We start from the raw sequence: 24,941 nt of genomic DNA on the forward strand, positions 1-24,941 counted from the left end.
CCAACTAACATATGTGTACCCCACAAAATACATTTGTTAAGGTCATATCGTCGAGGAATCTAATCACTGGCATGAATCATGGGACCTAATACAATCCGCGTTTTGTACATAAGGCCACAACTCTCAGCTACAGAGATATACCATAATCATATACTGAAAAATACACTGCATAGCAGCAGTGGAGCACATGTAAAACAATTTTTTTATATCAAAGGTTCTTTATATAACGTCTTTATATCAGAGGTACTTACTAAAGTAGGCACTTCTTTATATCGGTTATTCTGTATATAATTAGGTATTTCTTTATTTTAAAAATGCTATTTACATAAGTAGTACTTCTATACATCAGAAGTTCTTGATATTAGTATTAGAAGTCACTTCTTTATATCAGTTCTTTACATAAATAGGTTCTTCTTAATATCTGATATTCTTTACATAACTAGGTACCTCTTTATATAAGTAGTTATTTCCACATGTAGTACTCTTTATATCAGATGTTCTTTAAACAAGTAGGTACTTCTTTATACCAGTAGTTCTATACACAATTAGGTACTCCTTTATATCAGAGGTTCATTATATAAGTATGTACTTCTTAATATCGGATATTTTTCTTTACATAAGTATGCACTTTTTTCATATCAATAATTCTTTACATATTTGGTTACTTCTTTATATCAGTAGACGTCTAGTTCTTTACTAACAAGGTTCTTCTTTATATCAGTAATACTTTACATGAATAGTACTTCTTTTTGTTAGTAGAACTTTACATAAATAGATGCTTCTTTACATCAGTATTTCTTTACATGAGTAGGTACTTCTTTATATCAGTGGTTCATTTCATTACACAAGACGATACTTCTTTATATCAGTAGTTCTTTGATGAATACACATTAGAATTCCGCCTCTCTCAACGATTTTCGTTATAAGTGCGTTCTGCTGTACTCTACCAGATAGAAAGAAGTTGACGTCACTCCGGTCTTTGTTATTGTTTTTTGCCGTCCACGTTTATGAGTAATTCTAACTTAACTGTATTATCCAAACTATAAAAGTTTATTTTTACACATAGTTTTGTGTGTTGGTCCGTTATACTTCCGGATGGCAATGTTGTGAGGTTTTTAGCCAAGCGCATACTATCTATACACACGTTTAGAACAGCCTTCCTCGTCGCAACACTCTTGGCACTTCTCCTCGCCCTTCCAAAGTAGTTCTTTATATTAGTATTTCTTCAACTCATTGAAACAATAAGGGGGAAATGGATGACAGACACGAATCTCTTTTTCAATCATTTCGTTTTAAATATGTTACTTATGAGTGTACTCCAATGTATTGGTGCGTAAATAATGGAATTTACGTCACTCGTCTCTCTGTTATTGTTTTTACATCGCCAGTTGGGTGATTAGTTTTCATGAAACTGTCTTTAGTCTTAGTTTTATCTTTTTACGTCATAATGTTGCAATACTATTATCATATTCTGTTGTTGTTAAATTGAATTCGTATCAATTTTCCATCAAACTTGTCTTACCGTAATATGTTTTGTTTTATATCAATGTAAAGCGTTTAGAGCCTGTGACAACGGGGTAAAGCGCTATATAAACGCCATTTATTATTATTATTATTAGTTATTAGACTAATAAACCTTACAGGTTACAAATATCTTTGTGTGTTGAAACGATAGATCTGGCGGGTAGATCATGTGATATTTCACCTAAAAGCACGGCATCAATAGATAGTATGTACTTGGCTAAGAAGCTCACAACATTGCCATCCGGAAGTATAACGGACCAACACACAAAACTATGTGTAACCTTAAACGTTTATGGTCTGGTTAATACAGTTTAATGAGAATTACTCATAAACGAGGATGGCAAATAAACAAACAAACAAAAAAAAACAACAACAAAGAACTGAGTGACGTCAATTTCATTCTATCAATACACACCTTTAGGACAGCCTTCCTCGTCGGAACCATCTTGGCAGTTGTTTTCCCCGTTACATCGAACAAATAGAGGAATGCACTGACCGGAATCACAGGTGAACTCGTCATCTTTGCAATCGGCTATAATATATTTAAGGAGGAAAGAGTAAAGAATCGTATTAAAAATGTGAAATATATTCTAATGGAAAGCAGAGGTCGTGACGTCACACCTTCCTCTCTATCGGTTCAAAACTCATTGAAAGTGTGTAACCAGTCCTCCAGACAATGCATAAACAATAAATGAAATAGATTATATATTGAATCATAAGGTGGCATAACTATTTTAGTAGCAGGATGTATAGGCAGAATCTTATGATTACGGGCTGTAAAAAAGAGAGGATGAAATATCTTTATTGACGACCAGCAATAGTTTATTAGAAAATAAGACGTCATCACTCTGAAAACAGAAGATCAGTTGCGCAATGTATGTATCCTGTCCTTCGGAGGACTGGTTTCACAATTCGAATGAGATTGGAACCAGTATTTTAACCTGTATCCCATTATTTGTTTCCTATTGAGACGTGGCGCAGTAATGCTTTTCCAAGAACTCTTTAAATTATACTATGAATATTGACTATGAGACATATTTGTGTATTAGATATTTGATACTCAATAGTATCAAATTAACAATGAATGCTGTCTACATAATTTTGATAAATTGTATCTATGCATGAAAGTTTCACAGAGCATTTAACTCTCTCCTTACCGAACATTTTAGGATTTTTCCAAAATGTCATAGCTATTCAACACAACTATTGATTTCTTTTCCTTTTAACTCAGAAGCAAAAAGAACATAATATACTTAGTTTTGGGCAGAAAAACAAGCTTCATAAAACAGCATCAAGTTATTTTGGCTAGAACAAAGATTATTTTCCAAATTTTGTGATTTACAAAATAAATCTGAAAAATAAAAATCTTCATTTGAATCGTAACGAGTGTGACGACTTTCTGTAAGAGAGTTAGCTTATAGCAAGTGGGTTTAATGAGTTCACAGTGCTTGTATATCAGTTAAACTTGGTCATTATATTGAGTAGTCTAGGACAGTTTTACGTTCCAAAGTTAAAGGATTGGTCATTATATTGAGTACTAGAAAATTACTTTCTTTGATCGGTGTTACTTGGTTATTGGGGATAATAGCATCAAATTATAGTTGGAATTTATTATTTGGGCGTACAGATTATTTGGGCGTACTGAACTAACGTTTACCAAAAGTAATATTATATCATAAAAGGCGGGTTTAACACCAATATGTAGGTTTGGGCGTACAGATTATTTGGGCGTACTGAACTAACGTTTACCAAAAGTAATATTATATCATAAAAGGCGGGGTTTAACACCAATATGTAGGAATTGACGTTTCAGGTTTGATTATGATTTGGTCTTACTCTTAGGGGTTGGATTATAGACTGACAGGGAACTGTCAAAACTGCAAGGGGGCGTGGAAACAATGGAACTGTGGGTAAATTTTTGATAGGGATAAAAGAGGAGGTTTCGAGGAAAGCGGGAGGATTCAACTCGACCATGAGCTGCACACTTTAAACCTTTTGTGCTCACCATCATTTATTTGCTTTTACGGACTTAGAAATATTCCACGTATATTGAAAATGGTTACTTAGGCAAAATTGACTTTACATGTGGACTGATTTTACGGATTTGGAATTTATGAAACTGATTGAATTATGACCATGCTATTTGATTTGGATTTGGAATTTATCATGATTTGGATTTTGAATTTATCACAAACAAATAAAACTGTAAGAAATGAAACTTGGAATCTGGACTTTTATTTGAATGTCTTGATATTGTGCATTCAATTATCATCACCGGCCCTTGAACTCTTTCGTCATTATTAACATCTACAACACAACGCAAAGGATAATACTACCATCTATCAAAAACACCACTATACGATCACAAGCCATTACATATGTGTGCGACTATCCCACATTATGCATCTTATTTGGTGTCGTGACTCAGGATTCTTATACATGTTATTTGGTGGCGTGATACCAGGATGTAAAGATGTTATTATTCCGAACCATGGATACACAAGAAATGTATATTGTTGCAGTGTTAACATCTATTGAAGTTTTTGTGAGACTCGAATTTTGAAGTGAAAAATTGTGAACAGATAGGAAAATATCTTTATTTGGAAAAGAAAATGAATATCAATTCTGAAGGTGAAGTAGTATAATTTTTTTTGTAATGAAATGTTGAAAAAAAAATTATTGAAATTATAGATGATTCCTAAAATTCTGATAAAATACGGTTTTAAAAAAAAATTAAACGAAATAATATTGAAATTAAGAACCATAGATGGAATAAGAAAATATATTAAAAAGTGAAAACAATATATTATAGAACGGCAAAATAATAATAATAATAATAATAATATAATAATAATAATAATAATAATAATAATAATAATAATAATAATAATAATAATAATAATAATAATATAATGCATTGATGCTATACGTATTTTATTTAATTAAAAAGAAGAGAGGGAGAGATGAAAATAAAAATTGCAGAATTTAAATGAATATTTTAGTGCGTTTTTATTTTTCAAAATAAATGAAAATGCGTTTACTTACAATCAAGCGTTTCGGAATAGATCTTCGAATATTAATTTGTACCGTTAATGGCAATGTTTTGTTAATATCAGTAACAAAGATGTGTCGATTTTTATTTCAATTTTTGTCTGTTACTGTTGGAATTACATAAACAGTTGGTCCATTCTTTAATGTTGTTACGTTTTGTTTTCTGTCAAAATGACTCAAGAAGATGACGGCAATAACAACACGTAAATTGTAAGTTTTGATAATTGAAAAATGTCTTATGGTATTTATATTGTTATATTACAACATCATTGATTATATTTTTCTCCTGTCAATAGGGATGAATTGGTAGGTTGATATTGACTCTTTGAGATTCATGGGTTCATGACAAAGAGCAAAGTTTTATATCTGTTTGTTTTCTTGGTAATAAATGTGTGGTTAACGCAGCCAAGTAATCGACAACAGAGCTTATTTAGTTGTGTAATGAGACATGGCGTTATAATAGATTACATAAGACATTTGGATTTTATCACTGGAAATTAAGTTGAAATGATTTATGCGGAATATGAGTCAATCGTTGTTTTGTTTAGTTTTGTTTTGAAACGCGTTTCATCGTGATTTTTAAAAGGAGACATATTCTCATAATAACGGAATAACGGACTTTTGGTTTAAAGTCGGAGAATTAAAAGCAGATAATATAAATACAATGACGGAGTATTAATTATTATGAAAGACTGATGTCTTGTAATGGGAGTTAAAATGTTATTACGGAAGAATAACAAAATATTGAAAATGCATTATCATGTCATGTGAGCTGATAATATTTGTGACACAAGTGGTTAACTTGTTAAGAATCAGCGAATTATAAGTAACCCATATGGTAAAATGCTGTAAATGCATAGTGGGTAAATAAGCGCAGTGATGTAAGACGCGGTAATTAAAGTGCACACGATTTAAATTACGAGACGCAGGAATGAGGCGTTCGGGAATATTTTATTTTGCGTTTGATTAAAGCGCATTGTTTAACACTATGAAATGATACAGAAGGCGGGGAATTTTTATAAATACGATGCGCGTGGTTAAAGCGCACACAATTATCAATGCTATATTAAGAGGCGCGAGATAACGTCGCAATGAGTTATATGAATATTTTTATAAGCCGAGGGCAAAGGCGCGAAACATTGAATTTTTATTGACCAGAGTGTATATCGTTTCTGCGAATATTTTGATTATCATATTTTTCTCCTATCGATTTGCTGTTGTAATTGTAATCAATATTTACTGCGTGGTTTGAATTTAACATTTATATCATAAAATTTGTAACTGAGTTGAAGAAGAAGTTATGTTCAATTGTCAAATCTTAAGTGTGTAATCATTCGGCAATCAGTTGAAATGGTAGGAAGTGCTACGATAACATAAACAAAATCATATTTCATTAAATTAGGGATTTTCTAAGGGGAATAATTCGAGTTAATCAAAGGCAGAAGTAGTGTTTGCACTAAAACATGATACAGTCATCACGAAAGAGGACACTTGCAACCATCAGTCATAACGGGAACGCTGATGACAACGACAGAGGCAACTCAAACACAACCACAACATAGGTCGGAAAATGTCCTAATCCCTTTGGTCTATCCACGAATACATTAAAATGGAGTAAAAATCTCGACTACGCCATTGATACGTCCAGAATCAACACAATCTACAGACTACAAACTACACAGCAACCTCAATTACAACGTACCTTTCAACTTATACAAACTTGACAGAATTCATAAAATAATATCTGTATCAACACAGATTTCGTCCATGAACCTTTTTATATTTACATTCTTTATTGAACAATTGGATTACTTGTATTTACTTCTACAACAACAATACCCAACGATGTACGATGTCAATAATTACATAAACGTTCAAGATACGATTGTTTTTACAAAAATGATGTCCAATTGTGAACAATACTACTTCCATCATATTCAGTGGTGAGCGTATTCAAATTTAAACTTATGTCAATATACAAGTGTGCAGCACCCATATCTACAACTTATAAACATTGAATATTATAATAACGCCTGTCTTAGTATCATTGTAAAAGATAAAGGCTATATATGTATATAAGACAATGCAGGAAAAAGTATCGCAAAACGCCACATGAGCGATTTTCTTGGATTCATTATCGTATGATATTCAACAACCTGCGTTCAAATAACGAAAATATTGTTGACCTTATTCGACCCTACTACATACACTACTAGACTACGTTATTATTACATCATCTACCTGGTGTGTGGACTCACATCACCCACCGGAACTCTGCAAGATTACATAATCTACCTGGTGTTTGGACTCACGTCACCCACCGGTACTCTACAGATTACATCATCTACCTGGTGTGTACTCACATGCCACCTCATCGAAACTCGATCAACAAACACAGACAATTACAACACACGACCTCTGTCGACTACTACACACGAACTCTTTGTCAACACATGGCTGAGTTCACAACTTTCTTTTGACTTGCTGGATAAGTCAAACTTCATTTAAATTCAAGATCTCGCACACAGTTAATCTTGAATTTTTACAATTTCATCTACAATGAGATTCAACGTTTACACAAGACAACCACAAATATCTACGAGGAGAATCGACCCAGATGCCGGAGATGAATGGATTACAGCGACGTCACAAGACCAAGAAACAACCCAACAGGTTAAGCATACGTTTGCTACCTGTAGAGTCTTTTTTCGTCCCAAATTCAAAAGACTCGAACAAATACAACACACTAATTGCAAAAGTTGGTCACTTTAGTAACAGCCCACAATCACATACTGTGTTAGATTTTACTTATTTAGTTATTTACACTGTACTAAATATGAATAAGTCGGACAGACTAATGACTGATTATTTACTTAACACTAAATATGTGATGTGAACAAGTCGGACAGACTAATGTCTGATTATGTATTAAAGACTAAATATTTGAATGTGAAGACATTATGGTGATAATTCGAAGACATTTACAGAGGAAAAAGTTTTTAATTAATTAACAATAATTAAAGTGAATTTATAACACTTGGGCTATTCAGTGACCACAACACACACAACAATGCAACACGTAGACTAGATACAATCACCTCAACTCTTATAGTTGATATATTTTTTTCATTACATGAAAACTCATTCTAAATGGAGACAATGACTTAATTAACAATTACTGACAATTTTTACAGGATGACCATTCTCAAAACGAACGGATTACTGAGAAATGTGACCTCTGATGGATGACCACAAAGAACAATTTGATATCAATGTAGTTGTAAACTACACCCTGATGACTTAAAAAGCTTAAAAAATTGAAACATCAACAATGAACAATGAATGATAATAACTTCAACTTGAATTTTAAAATGATGATAATGCTATTATTATGATTTTATTTTAAATATTTTTTTTATTACTAATTGAAATGTAATCCTTCGTATATGGATCTAGATGTCTATAATACATTATTTGTACCACATATTATAAGTAGGAATTAATGTAATAATGTTGTTTAAATGGAATCATACAATATAAGGGAATATACAAGGTACTGGTTTTGATATGTCAGTAAATGAGTAGACATACATGGAAGCTGAGATTATCACCCATGTCGTAAAGAGTTGAATTTGAGATTGAATAAGACAACGTGAGTATATCACAAATGGAATTTGAACCATCCTTTTTCACGCAATGCTATTTATGTGTGATGGGGTATGACGAGAATTAAACACTTTTATTGCTATGAAGATGGAATTTAAGGTGAAAAGATATTTTTTCTTTGAACTTTTAATTACTTGATATCTTACTGTCGATGTTGTAATGCCTTAAAAAGTATAATCGATAAATATATAAATGTTTAATCAACTTTCGTGTTGGTAAATTAAAATTTTATCACTTTTAAATGATAGATACCTTACTGTTGATGTTGTAATTTGAAAGAAAAAAATCTATAATCGATATATATATCTATTTAGATGTTGTAATCAAATTTGATGTTTGTGAATTTATCAATGTTGTAATACTATAAAACCTATAATTGATATATATGAATGTTGTAATCAACTTTGGTGTTTTTGAATTTAAAGTTTAAAGTTTTTAAATATTTAACTGGTATAAGTATTATCATTTTAAACATTTATTTATTACATTTTAGTTGGACATTACATATATATCTAATCTCTCACTGTATTTTTTTTTTGAATTGAAATTGTTTTAAAGTCAATTTAAATTCTAAGAAAGGGGCGTATGTAAGAGAGTTAGCTTATAGCAAGTGGGTTTAATGAGTTCACAGTGCTTGTATATCAGTTAAACTTGGTCATTATATTGAGTAGTCTAGGACAGTTTTACGTTCCAAAGTTAAAGGATTGGTCATTATATTGAGTACTAGAAAATTACTTTCTTTGATCGGTGTTACTTGGTTATTGGGGATAATAGCATCAAATTATAGTTGGAATTTATTATTTGGGCGTACAGATTATTTGGGCGTACTGAACTAACGTTTACCAAAAGTAATATTATATCATAAAAGGCGGGGTTTAACACCAATATGTAGGTTTGGGCGTACAGATTATTTGGGCGTACTGAACTAACGTTTACCAAAAGTAATATTATATCATAAAAGGCGGGGTTTAACACCAATATGTAGGAATTGACGTTTCAGGTTTGATTATGATTTGGTCTTACTCTTAGGGGTTGGATTATAGACTGACAGGGAACTGTCAAAACTGCAAGGGGGCGTGGAAACAATGGAACTGTGGGTAAATTTTTGATAGGGATAAAAGAGGAGGTTTCGAGGAAAGCGGGAGGATTCAACTCGACCATGAGCTGCACACTTTAAACCTTTTGTGCTCACCATCATTTATTTGCTTTTACGGACTTAGAAATATTCCACGTATATTGAAAATGGTTACTTAGGCAAAATTGACTTTACATGTGGACTGATTTTACGGATTTGGAATTTATGAAACTGATTGAATTATGACCATGCTATTTGATTTGGATTTGGAATTTATCATGATTTGGATTTTGAATTTATCACAAACAAATAAAACTGTAAGAAATGAAACTTGGAATCTGGACTTTTATTTGAATGTCTTGATATTGTGCATTCAATTATCATCACCGGCCCTTGAACTCTTTCGTCATTATTAACATCTACAACACAACGCAAAGGATAATACTACCATCTATCAAAAACACCACTATACGATCACAAGCCATTACATATGTGTGCAACTACGCAACATTTCCTGTAGTTGGTAACGAGAAGGTTAAAGGTTTTTTAAAAACCTATTAGATAGCTCTTAACACTCAGCAGCCATTTTCAGGACTTTCCACAAAACTTCATACCCAACTAACACAAAAATATATTTTTTATCACTCAAACACAATAGCAGTAGGTTCTTGTGATACATAATTTCTTCAGCAAAACATGCTCTGCAAGACACCGTTAATTTTATTTAAATTTTATGAGGTACAAGAGAAATTTGAATAAGAAAAATGTTGGTTGTATCGTAACGAATGTGCCGATTTTCCTATGTTTGGTAAGGAGAGGGTTAAGCGATACGATACGTTGCAATACGAATATGATCAATCAGATCGACAACTATCTAGTTACGTTATCCACTGCATTTAACTTAGGATGACCTAGATGCTGAAAAACTAAATTTAAAGTTAAAATGGTCAGAAAAAAATGAAATTCTAGTATTTTGACACATCTAGAAACCATATAACATGTTACATTTGGGCGTGAGTCTTACTATATTGACTATAAATTCAATTTTCAGTTCTAAATTTAACCGACTTACGTACCACTAGCATATAGCCACATATCACAACATCTCTTGTTTAATTCACAACAAATATACATATGTTTGTGGCATTAAACATGGAAATCATATGTCAAAAACATCTGCATTTTAAATTACCTAAAAATCTATATTGCCTCAGTTATGAATATTATAAAGAAAGCCGATGGGTTAATGTAGTATTTGCGAGAAAATAGGCCTCACACCCACCGCCACCACCAAGATAAAAAAAGAAAGAAAGAAAAGAAAATAACCTAGATGATGGCGATGACTTAAAATTGAGAAGTAGTTTGGTTATAAGAATAAAAATAGACCATAATTATTATATAAACCATATCAGATGTGTTTTGGACAAGCAGCTGCATAGGTAACTTCAATATAACAAAAATAACAACAATAACAACAACAACAACAACAACAGCAACAACAACAGCAGCAGCAACAACAACAACAACACAACAAAAAAATCCAAACAAATTAGACATTATAAAAATAGCCATAAGATGAAATTATAAATCAAAGTCTTTGATATGATTTGCTATTTTCATTTTCTAAGCTATGACTACGACTAAGCTACGCATAGCCATGCCATGACGAAATATCTAAATGTAATTATAAAAGATTACATAAAAATGTCAATGAGCGTTATCATAAATTAAGCTTTGGGGATATATCAAAAAGCAATATAAAACATGTTAATACTGACTAAAATGGCGCTATAAAATATTCATAAGTGTAAAACTATGGAAGCGAAAAAAAAGCATTTCCTATATCTATTTTTTTTAATGCTATAATTGGCAAACATCGTGCTTTATGCTCTTTACATTGTTTTCTTATCTCCTGAGGATGGGCCAGCGAATTTCTAACACATTGTAAGACAAGGCAAGCAGCCTTTAAGGGGTTAAGTAATTTTCGGACAATAAAAACGCTGCTTTACATCAGAGGGACCCCTAGACTTAATGCCCATTTCTGAAAATGTGTGCAAAATGCTTTTTAAAGGGTAAACATTCAAGTTGTGAAATCTCGGTTCAATCTCTTGGATTTGATTTTCTTGTTTTGAGGCCAAATCCGATCCTTTACATAACATTACATTTAATGTGTATTTGTCTTCTTAAGGTTTTTTTTGCTTTACGTCCATGTCATCGTATTTCCTTCTTATTATTCATTTGCTTAATTATTTTCAGAAATGCTTTAGTCAATAGCCAATGTAAATTTCCAGAGATGGATAAATAAAGTTTATCTTATTGGAAATATTTGATCATAATAAATATAAAATTCTTAGACAATAGGTTAATTGATGAATTGAAAGTACACTCTAATGAGTAACATAATGTCTAGAAGACCAAAAACAAAGCATTAAAAAAGAGGCATCAGTTCTGTTGGGAAGAAATTGAAGTGAAATGAAATGGCAGAAAATCAAGATATTGCAGTAATTTAAGGGGAAAGCCAATCTTCCAAAGTTTTTAGTCAGTCAAGTTATTTAAAGAGCTAGCTGGAAAGGGCTTATAAATATCAATCTAGCAAAACTAGAGGTAATTTCCTATATAGGAATGGTTAGTAAGAGAGAGAGTAACAAAGCATATTGTTGAACAATAGTATTATTTATAAAGCAAAACTGCAGAAAATGTGTATGGGATATTTTTTTTTAGTAAGCCAAAAATAACACACGGTTTCTTGAATCCTTGCCCCCTTGACCTATTTACACGACGAGATCAAAGGTCAGGGTCATATATGGAGTGTATACTTACTACAACGTAACTCATCCGATCCATCGGGACAGTCTGGCGACCCATCACAACGGAGTCCTCGAGTCACACACGTACCGTCATCACATCTAAACCTTCCTTCAAGGCAAGGCTCGGGCTCCTCAGTCGATGAAGCTGATATTACAGTAGTAGAAAATTTTTCATGCACACATGGAGATTGTTGGAATGAAAGAAAAACGGAATGGTAGAGAAGAAATCACAGTGCGATGGAAAGGAAAAGTGTGACCAATCGTCTCAAAACGGTATTATGTCAGCTGAAATCAGATTCCAAAAATGAAGTGATTTAAAGTTAGAATTATGATTAGATATTGTGATATATTAGATTATGGCACTATGAAAAAAACTCTATCCAATGTCCCCAATTAAATATTTAAAAACTTAAATCAGGTCTTAAAAAAAAAGATTACATATATATATATATATATATATATATATATATATATATATATATATATATATATATATATATATATATATATATATGAATGAAAAAAAAAAACAAAAACAAAAACAAAAACTCGGCCCCTCAAATGAAAACAAGCACACTACGAAGTGTCTCGGCAAAAAATATGTGAGTGACTTTATATATATATTGTATTTTTAGTATTTTAATCAACTAGTGGAAAATCCGCAATATTTCCGAGAAATAAAGGCTATTATGAACAGACATTCGTCTATTTTAATTATCATTCTACTGTATTTTGGAAATTAATATAGATCGAGGCAAATTTTAGAGCCATCAACGCTCAAAATCGTTTTGCTAATACGGTCTGTGGGTACGTGAAATAAATCGGGTAATAGGGACGGCCAGATAGTAATTCCCAAAGTCACATCATCGATCATTATGCTCAAGCAGATTTTCTAAATAATCATTTGAATCAACGGGTGATAGAATTACCCTTAACCTTTTTTAAAGGTTTGCAAATAAGGCGTATATCAATCTGTAAAAATAGTTTTATAACTTTTCGACTTGCCAGTAATTCTTTGCTCGTCGGCAAAATTTAATATTGGCTGTAAGGAACAATTTTGACTCCCAACCCTATTTTTAATAAAAAAAATAGATCGGACATAATAACGTTTTGAAACAATGTGGCTGAGCATGGCATGGAGATAGAAAGGATCATATCAAGAAAGGTCAGAGTGAAACCGTGCGAGATGAACATTTGTGCAAAAAGACAAGTGGAAATAATTGGTCTCACTCCAGGAAACAGAAGTTAAGGAGGATGAAATATAGAAAAAAATATATTTATTTTAAAATCCTGTTTATTACCAAACCGGTTGATGACTTTACGTATAAATGAGGAGATTCTTGTGCATGACATTGTAGTGAAGAGATATCTTTGATTTAATTCATCATTTTAACTATGATGTGAATTAATATTTCTGTAACACTCTGACAAAATACATTTTTCTTATTTGACTTAAAACTTATTATTGCTAACTTTTCATTCTTTTTACACGTTCTCCTGTATGACTTTTACAATAGGTGATAAATTTTAAATAAATATTTCAAGGTGCAAAACTAAATTTAGAAAAAAATTCTTCAGTTCATCGTAAAGTTAAAAAAAAAACCCAAAAAAGAACGAAAAAATCGTTGGCTCTAACGGTCAATTAAAGAGATTGATTGACAAAGAATCGAATTCATTAAGATACAAATATGATTAATGCTTGTCATAATCAAAAGAGAATGTGATTTAGTAGGATCGTTTCAATATTATGCCATGTATAAGGCATTGGAAGGCTATATTATCCTAGTTAGCCTTTTATAAGATAAGATTTAACTTCATCCAAATAAAATATAACCTTAAACTTGTCAGAAACTCCAAAATCTGAGATATCGTTAAAATGTCTCCGTGTCATACATTTTGACAAGTAAAGTGTCATTGTGTAACCGATCACCATGTAAAGCAGGAGAAGTTTTGGTCAACTTTTAAAAATGCGTTTTGCCAGTGTAGCATCTTTGATTGTCTTTGTGTTTAATGATTGGGTGATTAGGCTTCGAAAATCAGTAATACTCAATTTGAGTTTCTTACGCAAATCAGTTAAAGAAAGAAGACATCAAGGCATATTTCACTATTTTCAAAGCTATAAAGTGAACCTATTTATGAACAATCAAAGAGCATGTTTTCCTTAAATCTACTCAGTTCATTTTCTTATTTCAGAAATTGTACTGATAGGGTAACAGAATTATGATTAACTTGAGTGAACAAAAAAAAAAAAGCCTTGAATTTGTCATAAAAAGTCAAATTTACCGCATGATATAATAGAGAAAGTAAGCGAATCTTTAAAGTGGTGAAATTTTCAATTTCTGAAAATGAACTAAGTTTTGAAAACAAGAAAGAATAAAACACGCTTTAATTGTCAGGTGCCTATCAGTTTGGTGCAACAATATCACGTAATCTCGTGAGTATGTGTGACGTGTACGTCCATTCACAATCTAACTATCTAGGTGTAAATATACATATGTGGTCATCGCATTAATCTGTAATTATGCAGGAATGAACATGGTGCATGTGATTTGAGTTGAAAGTCAAAATTATCAACATTAAAAAAATTAAAGCATTTCTTTTTAAGTTTAACAAACAACAGCACTTACATTTTCATTTAACCAGTTAACTGATTCAACTTTATACTAAATTTGTGACATTTGGGGGTCCCGATAGCTCAGTCGGTAGAGTACTCGCTTCAGATGCAAAGGGACCAAGTGCAGTCGAGAATTTCTCTGACCCCCTTGTCCACCCAGCAGTGATTGGGTAGCTGTTTCTGTTAGAGGTGGCGGAAGTTATTTTGCGATAGACTAGCATCCTATCCAAAGGGTAGCAAGTAATTGCTATTTCCATTTCACGTTATAGAAACCGTGATAAACTCCGGCTCTATGTCATCATGGCTCTGAAGGAATACTTTTTGTGGCATTTAAGTTATTTCTTTTTACAAAAACAAGTAGTTATTCGGTGTCTATAGCGTGAAACAGACAATTGCAATTGCTTGCTATCTTTTGGAAAGAACGCTAGTCTATCGCAAAGTACTTCCCGGCAGATCTAACAGACCCAGCTACCCAATCACTGCTGAGTGGACAGGGGGGGGGGGGGGTTGTTGTTTTTTTTCCTTCACTTGGAATCGAATTTGGTCCCTTTGTGTCTGAAGGAAGTGCTCATTCAACTGAGCTATTAGGATCGCATGAGCAATGAGCATGATCTATATTGCATTTCCATGTGCTCGAGGTCATTGGTCACATTGCAAAGTGTGCTCAAAATGACCCACATAGTGAGAGGTGTTCAGAGTTTAAGAAATGTCCAACGATACAATTGGTCATTTTGCTCAGCATAACTCATGGGTATGTTTACAACTTTCATAAACAAAGTGGCGTGTTTACATTTAGTGAGAAATGTCCAATCGTTGTACACCAACAAATCATGTGATCGAGGACGAGGTTGGACGAAAACATGAATATAGATCGCTCCCATTGGGACCCCCCGACGTTTGAGTTAAAGTAAAATGTAGCCCATTCATTGAGGACAGTAAGTTTTTTTCTTAAACTTCGGTAAACTTCAAAATTCCAAATTCCAAAGTCCAATCATTTTAATCTTTAAAATTAAGTTTAACCCAACATGTTCATTCCCATATAACACCAAATTGAAACAGTAGGCCACATATCATATGTGCTGTGCAACACGAATGTGTCAACAATGGTGAAAATGTAAAAAAAAAAGATAATTTTTGACTAAGTATTGATTGAATGCATTGTCTACCTAATTCAGTCCCTTAGTTTGTGGACAAAGAAAAATTACAATGACCTCTCCACACGGGACATGTATCTCGGTGTTAAGGCTTGTTTTTAAAATGAAATTAGTGCGATTCTGTGAGTTTTGTTCACTCGTAGAAATCATCGAGCTCTAAAAAAGGGGTTTACATGAGTGCTGTCCTCTTAAAAGTATTCACTGTGTTGGTTAAAACTGAGGGACAGATTATGTGATAACCGCATTCATCAAATACACGAAAGTAATATTGTGCGTGTGATTTTAAACTCTATCACGACTAAGCATGCTGAGGTTCTTTTCATGAACACAAATCGTATAACAATATATAGATAGATGGATCTTTAAGTTAACTCACTTTTCCAGTGCTGTGTTAATTTGTTGTTGTGTTTTGTTGTTGTTTTTTTAAATTCAATATTTCATTTGTTCTTTCAGTCATATCCAAAACAGATTCTTAGCAAGAATATTAGTTTTATTTGATTTATTAGGTATGAAAAGATATATGGTGATATATTAATACCAGGGTGTGAAAAGTTTTTGTTGACTAATTTTATAATTTTGAGGCATCATTTTTCAATATACATTTCTTGCACAAATACTGGCTAATGTGAATATGACAGGACGAAAGAAAAATCATTAGATGAAATATTTTGGCAAATGAAAGTTTCTTCACATGATTTAAATTGTGCATGAGATTTAATTGTTTTTTATGGATTTTTAATGAATATGACACTGAATACAGTAAAAAAATAAATACACATAAAACGATTTAAAAAAGCAAGCAAAAAACAAACAAACAAACAATTAAACTCGTGGTTCGCATCAATTTTCATATTATCCGAAGTGAAAAAAAGCTATATAAATACAGAAAGCTGACACAATTTTTGATTCTCCATTTTAAAAACAATTAGTAGTGATAACCGGTACGATTTAATGTTCCAAACAATAGATAATATACCTTGATATACCCCCCCCCCCCCGCTTTTTTTTTGTCATTGAAATATCTAGTCAGGTGAAAATAGACATTTAAGAAAATCAAAGGCTGAAAAGCAAGCAGAATAACACAAGCTGAAATATTTATGTCTTCAAGAGATCGGTACTTTTTAAAAGTGTCGCGCAAATTACGGGATGCCATAGGTCGTAACACTAGCCGTATTTAGCACAGTATTAGGTGTCGCGCATAGTGTATATGCGTGACACCTACTTACTGTGCTAAATATCGCACGCAAAATAAAAGAAGAAAAGTAAAAAGAAGATATGATATTGCGTTTTGGTCAGTTCAGTTTTACCGATCTTTGCAAAAATAATATGTTTAAATGGTGTAAACGACATTGTTACGTATCCATTTTAAATAACAGCTATAATATAATATTATAAATATTTGTTAAAATAGAATTTTGTTTACGCTTATATTCTTATGCAGTGACGCAAGTCATATTTACTTAGATCGTACATTCACTTCTATCGATACTTATTTCTTCATCTGAGAAACAGAGGTTAAAAAGGAGGGAAAATACCATTTTCACCAGTCATTCATGCCATGTTTTGTTATTGAAATTTCAACATCAATTGAAACATAATTCTTCAATAAATCCTCAAAAATGTTGAGGTTTTAACTTACAGAAATCATCAGTAAAATATAAATAAACAGATATTTCAAGAACTAAAAATGGACTTACGACATCCAACTTCGTCTTCTCCGTTAGGGCAGTCATTCTGGTTATCACATCTGTAGGACGCCTGGATACAGTAACCGTCTCCACATGAATATTCATTGGGTGAGCAAGTGTAGACAAAGCCTGGGTCAACTAAGAATAAATAAAAAAAAGATAATGGAAAATGATTTAGCAATTTTCGTTAAGCTTTATCGATATAACGATTCTGTGTTTTCCTGGTAAGAGTTTATGGTAACGATCTGAAAAAGTGTGTATGAAACAGTGCAGATAAAGCAGAGTTTAAGAAACCATCTCGAAAAGTGTTTATGGAAGAAAAGGTAGATACGCATGATAAAAAGTCCAAGGTATTATTTTTGTTTATTACTTTTAGTTAAGTAACAAAACAGTGATTTAAAAATAATTCCAGAGGGGGCCCGTTCAACATTGACAGGTATAAAAATAGCACAATGGAAATTTTTAAAAAACTATTAACAGAACTGTAAAACTTTGGAACAGAGTCAAGCATGAAACGACAAATTCTACTCCTTATGTAGTAGACATATTCGAAGAAATGTTTGGCAGGGCATAATTTATCAATACTAAATAAATTTATGATTATCTTTCGTCAATGTGATACTAAGCTGCTAGAAGCTGTGGACTGTTAAATGTATATATAACATCTTCTAAAAAGTACAAAATACTACATACAGAACGTTTCGGGCTCAAAACCCTTCTACAGCCAACCACAAATATCATGAAAACATTCATACATCACTTAAAATCTAATCAGACGGCATGCCGTGTTTGGCATTTGTTCTTATTTGAAGCTGTATTATTCATTTTTCTTTAATTCTTTTTAATGTTTGCACGCCATGGAATCATCAGATGAAATCAGAACAAAAATATATTTTTTTCTTCTCTAATTTACTAAATTTATAACATTTCCTCTGGTTGATGAAAAATTGTTTCGTTTTAAAGGATTATACGGCGCTTGAGACACGTTTAGGTCATTTCAGCGCCAGTAAAAGTGAAAAGGAAGAACTATTCTAGAGTTACAATTAACAATTGAAAGGACACGAAAAAAGTTAGACATAGGTAAATGGTCAAATAGAAAACAGGTGGAATTTCCAAGAGCATGGATCAGTGTTATTTTGAGATCGCCTGAAAGTCTCATCATGACACAAGCTCAGGATCCCACTGAGAGGATCACACTCAAATGTTTGTAAACCATTAAATTTTCAAAACAATATATATATATATATATATATATATATATATATATATATATATATATATATATATATATATATATATATATATATCAGAACTAGCAGAGAGATGATTTACAAGGAAGAAAAATAGCATCTCCCTAAAACTATAACTACACATTTGACTGCCCCCCCCCCCCCCGCACCCACATCCCCAGGCAAAGACTCCGGCAAGGGCCAGGAAAAACCTAGTAATCCCATTCCAAGACAAAGACAGATAGCACCTCGGAAAACAGATAAAGTAGGATATAAGACACAGCAAGTGGACTCCTGCCCACTATGGGATGTCAAAGAATAACCCCACCCAGGATGAAAAAAAAAGGAAAAAGAAACTTAGCAGGTTGCGGCAGGCGACTGGTCGATTACGAATCATACATTACCTGGTCCGGTTCCTGTAGTGTCGTAATCCATAATGGCACGAATAGCAAAGGTGGTGTTGATTGCATCAAACCTGATCCAATTTAGATCTAAAGCTTCACCAGGCTTTATCTCGTCATCGTAAATCTACAAAGGAGAAAATAAAAGGACAAAACAAACGTAATGCAGAAGATGAAGTGTTTTTAGAACAGTATTTTTTTTAAAGTTTAATTTTATACGACTCAATAGCTACTAAAAGTACGGAAAGCACTTTGCAAGGGGTCCGTAGCAAACATCAAAATTTAACATACGACGAGTCATCGCGTTTTTAAGCCGCGATTACATTTTTTTAGACAGAGACAAAACTGTCCCCTGCCAGGACTCACTTCACATCTGCGTTCGGTGAGAGAGCGTGAGATTTAAAAAAAACCTTTTCCAGGAGTTCAATTTTTCGCCACCCAGAGCGGGGCTCAACTTGGAACCTTCGGGTCTGAATGCGAGTTTCACATTGTTCAACTATCGCACAAGGTTCACGTGCCCTTTCAAATACACGAAAACCACCGTACCAGAGTTAACGTGGTTTCTAAAGTGTACAACAGGCAGTAGTGCTATATTTTGAATAGGACGCCAATCTATCTCAAAGTACTTTTCGCCAGATCTCTAAAAGGGCCAACAAATTTTGCTCTGACGAGACACGTGAACCACTGGTTTGGGACGTGAGATTAGTGCACTCTTGTGTTTAATATCATGAATGAGTTTCCAACCACAATACGGATGGAGTTCAAAGTGTAAGCGCAGGAATACATGATTCCTTAATCAAACCCCTCTAAAATCGTCACATTTTATACTGCCGTACTACTCTGGAAAACCCCATATTTAAAAAAATTAGCCAGAAAACTCGTCTTTCAAATATCGATCGATTTAAATGACCATCATCTTGACAAAAACTCTCAAACCTTGGACTTCGCGAAGTCCGGGGTTTGAGAGTATTTGCCAAGTTGACTGTCATTTAAATCGATCGATATTTAAGGACGAGTTTTCTGGCCAAATTGTTTAAATATGGGTTTTCCCAGAGGACGGCAATATAGCTGGTCTTGGTTTTTAGAAATCACGGTATGTTCTCCAATCGCTGCGCGGTGAGCTGCGAGGACACAGAGACAGCAAAGCACAACAAAGCTTGAATCTGAAATCTTAACTGTGCAGGAAATATTTTACTCTACCCATCAAGCAATACTGATTTCGTCATTTCTACATGAAAGACATATTGATAGAGATATCATAATGATAATGCTTGTCGTCTGTTATGTTTCAGTTGACTGACAATTGGCAGCCCGATGTTTAAAAAAATATTTTTGTAATCGTGATACTATTTATGGGGACCTTATTATACCTTAAATCTCTCAGCGGCAAGCTATTTAAAGGGGTAGAGTAATTCAGACGGCCATGATTCTGTTGTCTTGCAATTCTATCTATCTACATAATTTCTATGCACAAAATATTATAACCCATACCTCTGTTTGATAATCCTGGTAAAGTTCTGAAGGAGACACAGCCCCATCTTCCAGCATAGCCTGGGCAATAATGTTGATGGGCGTGGAGCGAGGATAGAACACACCAATAAAATCTCCTTGACGCACTTGAATAGGTTCTTTTAGTTGTACCTCACTCAAACCAATTGGACCAGGTGGTAATTCAGTCTTTTTGATAAGGGCAAACTCAGAGTCCGTGATCTGTCTCCATACACTTGCGTAAGCAGTTCCTGATATGAAACAGAAAATATTGTCAACTTGAGACATTTTACAGAGGTTTCCAAATACTCCTATAAAGAGACAAAAAACCAATCTTTATAAGATAAATAACAATTCAAAAAATAAACAAGAACAATTAAAATAAAGAGTTGAAGCAAAAGTGGAAAAATAAAGCAAAACAAACATCTAATCCCCCGAAAGGACCCCCCCACCCCCCGCCCCCAAATAAGACCGAACAGAAAACACAACAACAACAACAAACAAAACAATTAAAATGGAATAAAAAAAATTAAAGGTTCTAGGTTTTTACATCGATCAATATCTACCCCATTGTATAATCACGCATCGCATGGGTATCAGGTCAAAAAGCAACCCTCAGCAGGTAAGGCAATGCATGACGCTGTGAAAATACTTTTCGACACATATTATTACACTGTTACCGGCCAGGTACTCAATATGCAGCTGGATGTGTGAGAACGTGATTAGAGCCCAGATTTTAATAATGCTATGCTGGCTTATTTCAGTCTTTTTGTATTAAAAAATAGAAACTGAAAGAAGTGAAATATTTCCCAGATAATATGGTTTTAAAAAGAGGAATTCTCTTTCAAGTTTTGAAAAATTTGATCTAGTTTCAGATTCGACCCCAGATAACTGCTCATGGGTTGGGTATTTATCGTACCAATTGGTGCTAATCTGTAGTATTCCCATCCTGTGACGGATCCTTCGCAAGGGAAGGCATTGTTGACTAAAAGGTTGAGATAGTTGTTTCCCCTTCTTGGTAGAGCATCAGGTTTGCGTCCTACAAATTCTGGACAATGGACTTGTGCTGGAGGGAATAGAGAGATATAAAATATAACATTATATGGTTGAATTAGTCAAATGCGTATAGCTAAGCAAAGGACATGCCGTTCAAATCATAGGAAATAGACATGTATGATTAATGAATGTGTAATCAAAATAACTAGCAAACCAATTAATCAAGCAATCCTTAAACAAAGCAATGCGTCATGAGCAACGGAATGAAGAAATGAAGGGATGAATCCATGAAGAAACAAATGAATAAGTGAATTAATTAATTAAGTAATTAATTAGTAAACTAACGAATGAATGATGATAAATGGCCAAATGAATGAAACATGCGAGAAGGACGATAACTTGAATGAGTGAGTGTGCGAATGAATGCATGAATGACTGAATTCATGAATAAACGATCCAATGATCGAATGATTATTAACAAATGAACGATGGACGAATAAATAACAGATGCATAATCGACGAAGTATTATCGAGTGAATGAATGAATGAATGAGCTTGTGATTAGATGGGTGAGTTAATAAATGTATGAGTAAGCATTACCTCGTCACGTGAGACATAAAACTAGTAGAATACACAAGACTCGAGTAGGATCATATAACCAATATACAATGGACACTTAAAATTAGTAAGCAAACAATATACAAGCATAGAACTGAAAAAATGTTTTGTATTGTTATTGTTTTTAATTTTTTTTTTCATAAGTTTTGACTTTACTTAATGTATCGGGAGATTACGATGACTCTCGATTTATCAAAACGTCTTAAACATAAAACCTCTTAGACGTTCTGGTCTTGATGACATACGGTGTTAATTAAGTCAGTGGATAAAATTGATTTTATATCATCAAAGCGCTTTGAAGTTTCGACGAAAGGCGCTATAGAAATATGCTTATTATTATTATTATTATTATTATTATTATTATTATTATTATTATTATTATTATTATTATTATTATTATTATTATTATTATTATCATCATTATAATAATAATAATAATAATAATAATAATAATAATAATAATAATAATAATAATAATAATAATAATAATAATAATAATAATAATAATAATAACGTATCATTTATTATTGTAATTATTGTCATTATTATTATCATTATTATTATTATTATTATTATTATTATTATTATTATTATTATTATTATTGTTATTGTTATTGTTATTATTATATTATTATTATTATTATTATTATTATTATTATTATTATTATATTATTATTATTATTATTATTATATTATTATTATTGTATTATTATTATTATTATTATTATTATTACTTACTCTACTACTACTACTACTATACTACTACTACTACTACTACTACTACTACTACTACTACTACTATACTACTACTACTACTACTACTATATTATTAAAAATAATAATAATAATAATAATAATAATAATAATAATAATAATAATAATATATAATAGTAGTAGTAGTAGTAGTAGTAGTAGTAGTAGTAGTAGTAGTAGTAGTAGTAATAATAATAATAATCACAAGAAATAATAATAATAATATATAATAATAATAATAATAATAATAATAATAATAATAACAATAACAATAACAATAATAATAATAATAATAATAATAATAATAATAATAATAATAATAATAATAATAATAATAATAATAATAATAATGATAATGATAATAATAATGACAATAATTACAATAATAAATGATACGTTTTAAGCGCTTTTGGTGAAACAAACATCTCAAAGCGCTTTACATCGCTTTATATATTTATTTTATTTATATATGTAAACAAAATACATATTGTTAGAATAATAGCAAACAAGTTTTACAGTCGGCATGGTGTAAAATATATTATGAAAAATAAGCACCTAACACTTAATTACATTGAATAAGAAACACTATGAGAAAAGACTTAAATGATAGTTGCTCTCTAATGTTAATTACATATTATATCATGGGTTGTTAAGCGGAAATGCCGAAGCTGAGAAGTCTGATTATAATACTGGATTATTACGGAAGGTGCTACGCCAGAACTGAAAAGATTGACAGAAAAGCCTAAGGCTACACAGCGATACATTTCTAAAGCACCAACACAAATACCAAACTATGCTATTTTATTCGAGTAGGAAATGACAGACGAGCAAGGGCTCCATTTATATTTTTTTTGTTTAACTCCAGGATGTTTTTTTTTTAATCATAAAAATGACTTTAACTTTGATTACAATAACCCTCATTTTGTCAGAAACTCTCAAACCTGGGGCTTCCAATTTTTATCAAAAGTTTTTTGGGTTTAAAAAAAATTGAATACAATAGAATTATGGATGGAAAGATTGGCAATAAACTGTCTGAAACTTTATGAGATTTGTGAAAAATTACATTTTATGCTTAAGATTTATGAAATGTTCAACTGATTGCGTCTATAAAGCAATGCGATAAATATGGCTATGCAGGTTTAAATTGTTTAAGTTAAAAATTCCACACGCTTAAATATCGAAGCGATTTAAAATCTTAATAGGAAACGAAGGGTTAGAAATATAGGGGAAACGATAATTACCTTGAAAATAGTGCAGCACAGATATAATTAGATGAGAAACGGAACAAAAACCCAAATTCTGTTTCAAAGAAATTGCATTAACAGACATACGGAAAGATTTCAAATATTGCACTTATGTGAGCATTATTTTTCAAAAATGAACGTAGATAGTAGACACCTAGCATCAGCGCAAGATTGATATTTTAAAAAATCAAACTATGAGACATTGAAGAAAAGGTAAATGAACCAGCACAAAGCGTAGCTCTGGTCTGTCTAAGAGGAGGGAAAATAAATCTTGAGGCCAAATTAAGCAAAGATATTTGGCCCTGTGATGAATCAATAATAACATAACGATTTATAAATATTATATTATAGAGCACATAAAAGACAGCATATTAAATATCATAAAGAAAAGTATTGCACACAATCAGATATGGTTTACATGGTTATATGTTTGATTATTATAAACAATATGTTATGATTGATAACAATCAAAACACACGTTAAAGTCTTCTTTTGCTGTAGAGTGTGTAAGTATACACAAGAATTAACATAGCAGCTTTAGTGTAATAGAATTCTATATATTATTATTAACATTACAATAAAGGGCAATAAGGAATGTTTCGGGTTAAATTCTTTTTCAGCAAACAACAAAAA

General features: G+C 32.1%; 1 protein-coding gene across 10 annotated transcripts in view; it reads right to left on the reverse strand.

Annotated features, from left to right (window-relative positions):
- LOC144970415 (basement membrane-specific heparan sulfate proteoglycan core protein-like) overlaps positions 1–24,941 on the reverse strand; it is a 255,662-nt gene that overhangs the window by 129,056 nt on the left and 101,665 nt on the right. For 9 of the 10 annotated variants that reach the window (XM_078910024.1, XM_078910025.1, XM_078910033.1 and 6 more), the window contains exons 5-10: positions 21,617–21,763; positions 20,701–20,948; positions 19,213–19,336; positions 17,589–17,717; positions 12,137–12,268; positions 1,940–2,056 (exon numbers count right to left, since the gene is read on the reverse strand). In XM_078910024.1, the coding sequence (XP_078766150.1) occupies positions 1,940–2,056; positions 12,137–12,268; positions 17,589–17,717; positions 19,213–19,336; positions 20,701–20,948; positions 21,617–21,763 (897 nt within the window). The remainder of the gene's footprint in view (positions 1–1,939; positions 2,057–12,136; positions 12,269–17,588; positions 17,718–19,212; positions 19,337–20,700; positions 20,949–21,616; positions 21,764–24,941) is intronic. The other variant, XM_078910028.1, reaches the window with a different exon arrangement.

The sequence above is a fragment of the Berghia stephanieae genome, chromosome 4 (genome assembly GCF_034508935.2).
Source record: "Berghia stephanieae isolate SIO BIC M18660-M18661 chromosome 4, UCSD_Bste_1.3, whole genome shotgun sequence".
Taxonomy (NCBI): domain Eukaryota; kingdom Metazoa; phylum Mollusca; class Gastropoda; order Nudibranchia; family Aeolidiidae; genus Berghia; species Berghia stephanieae.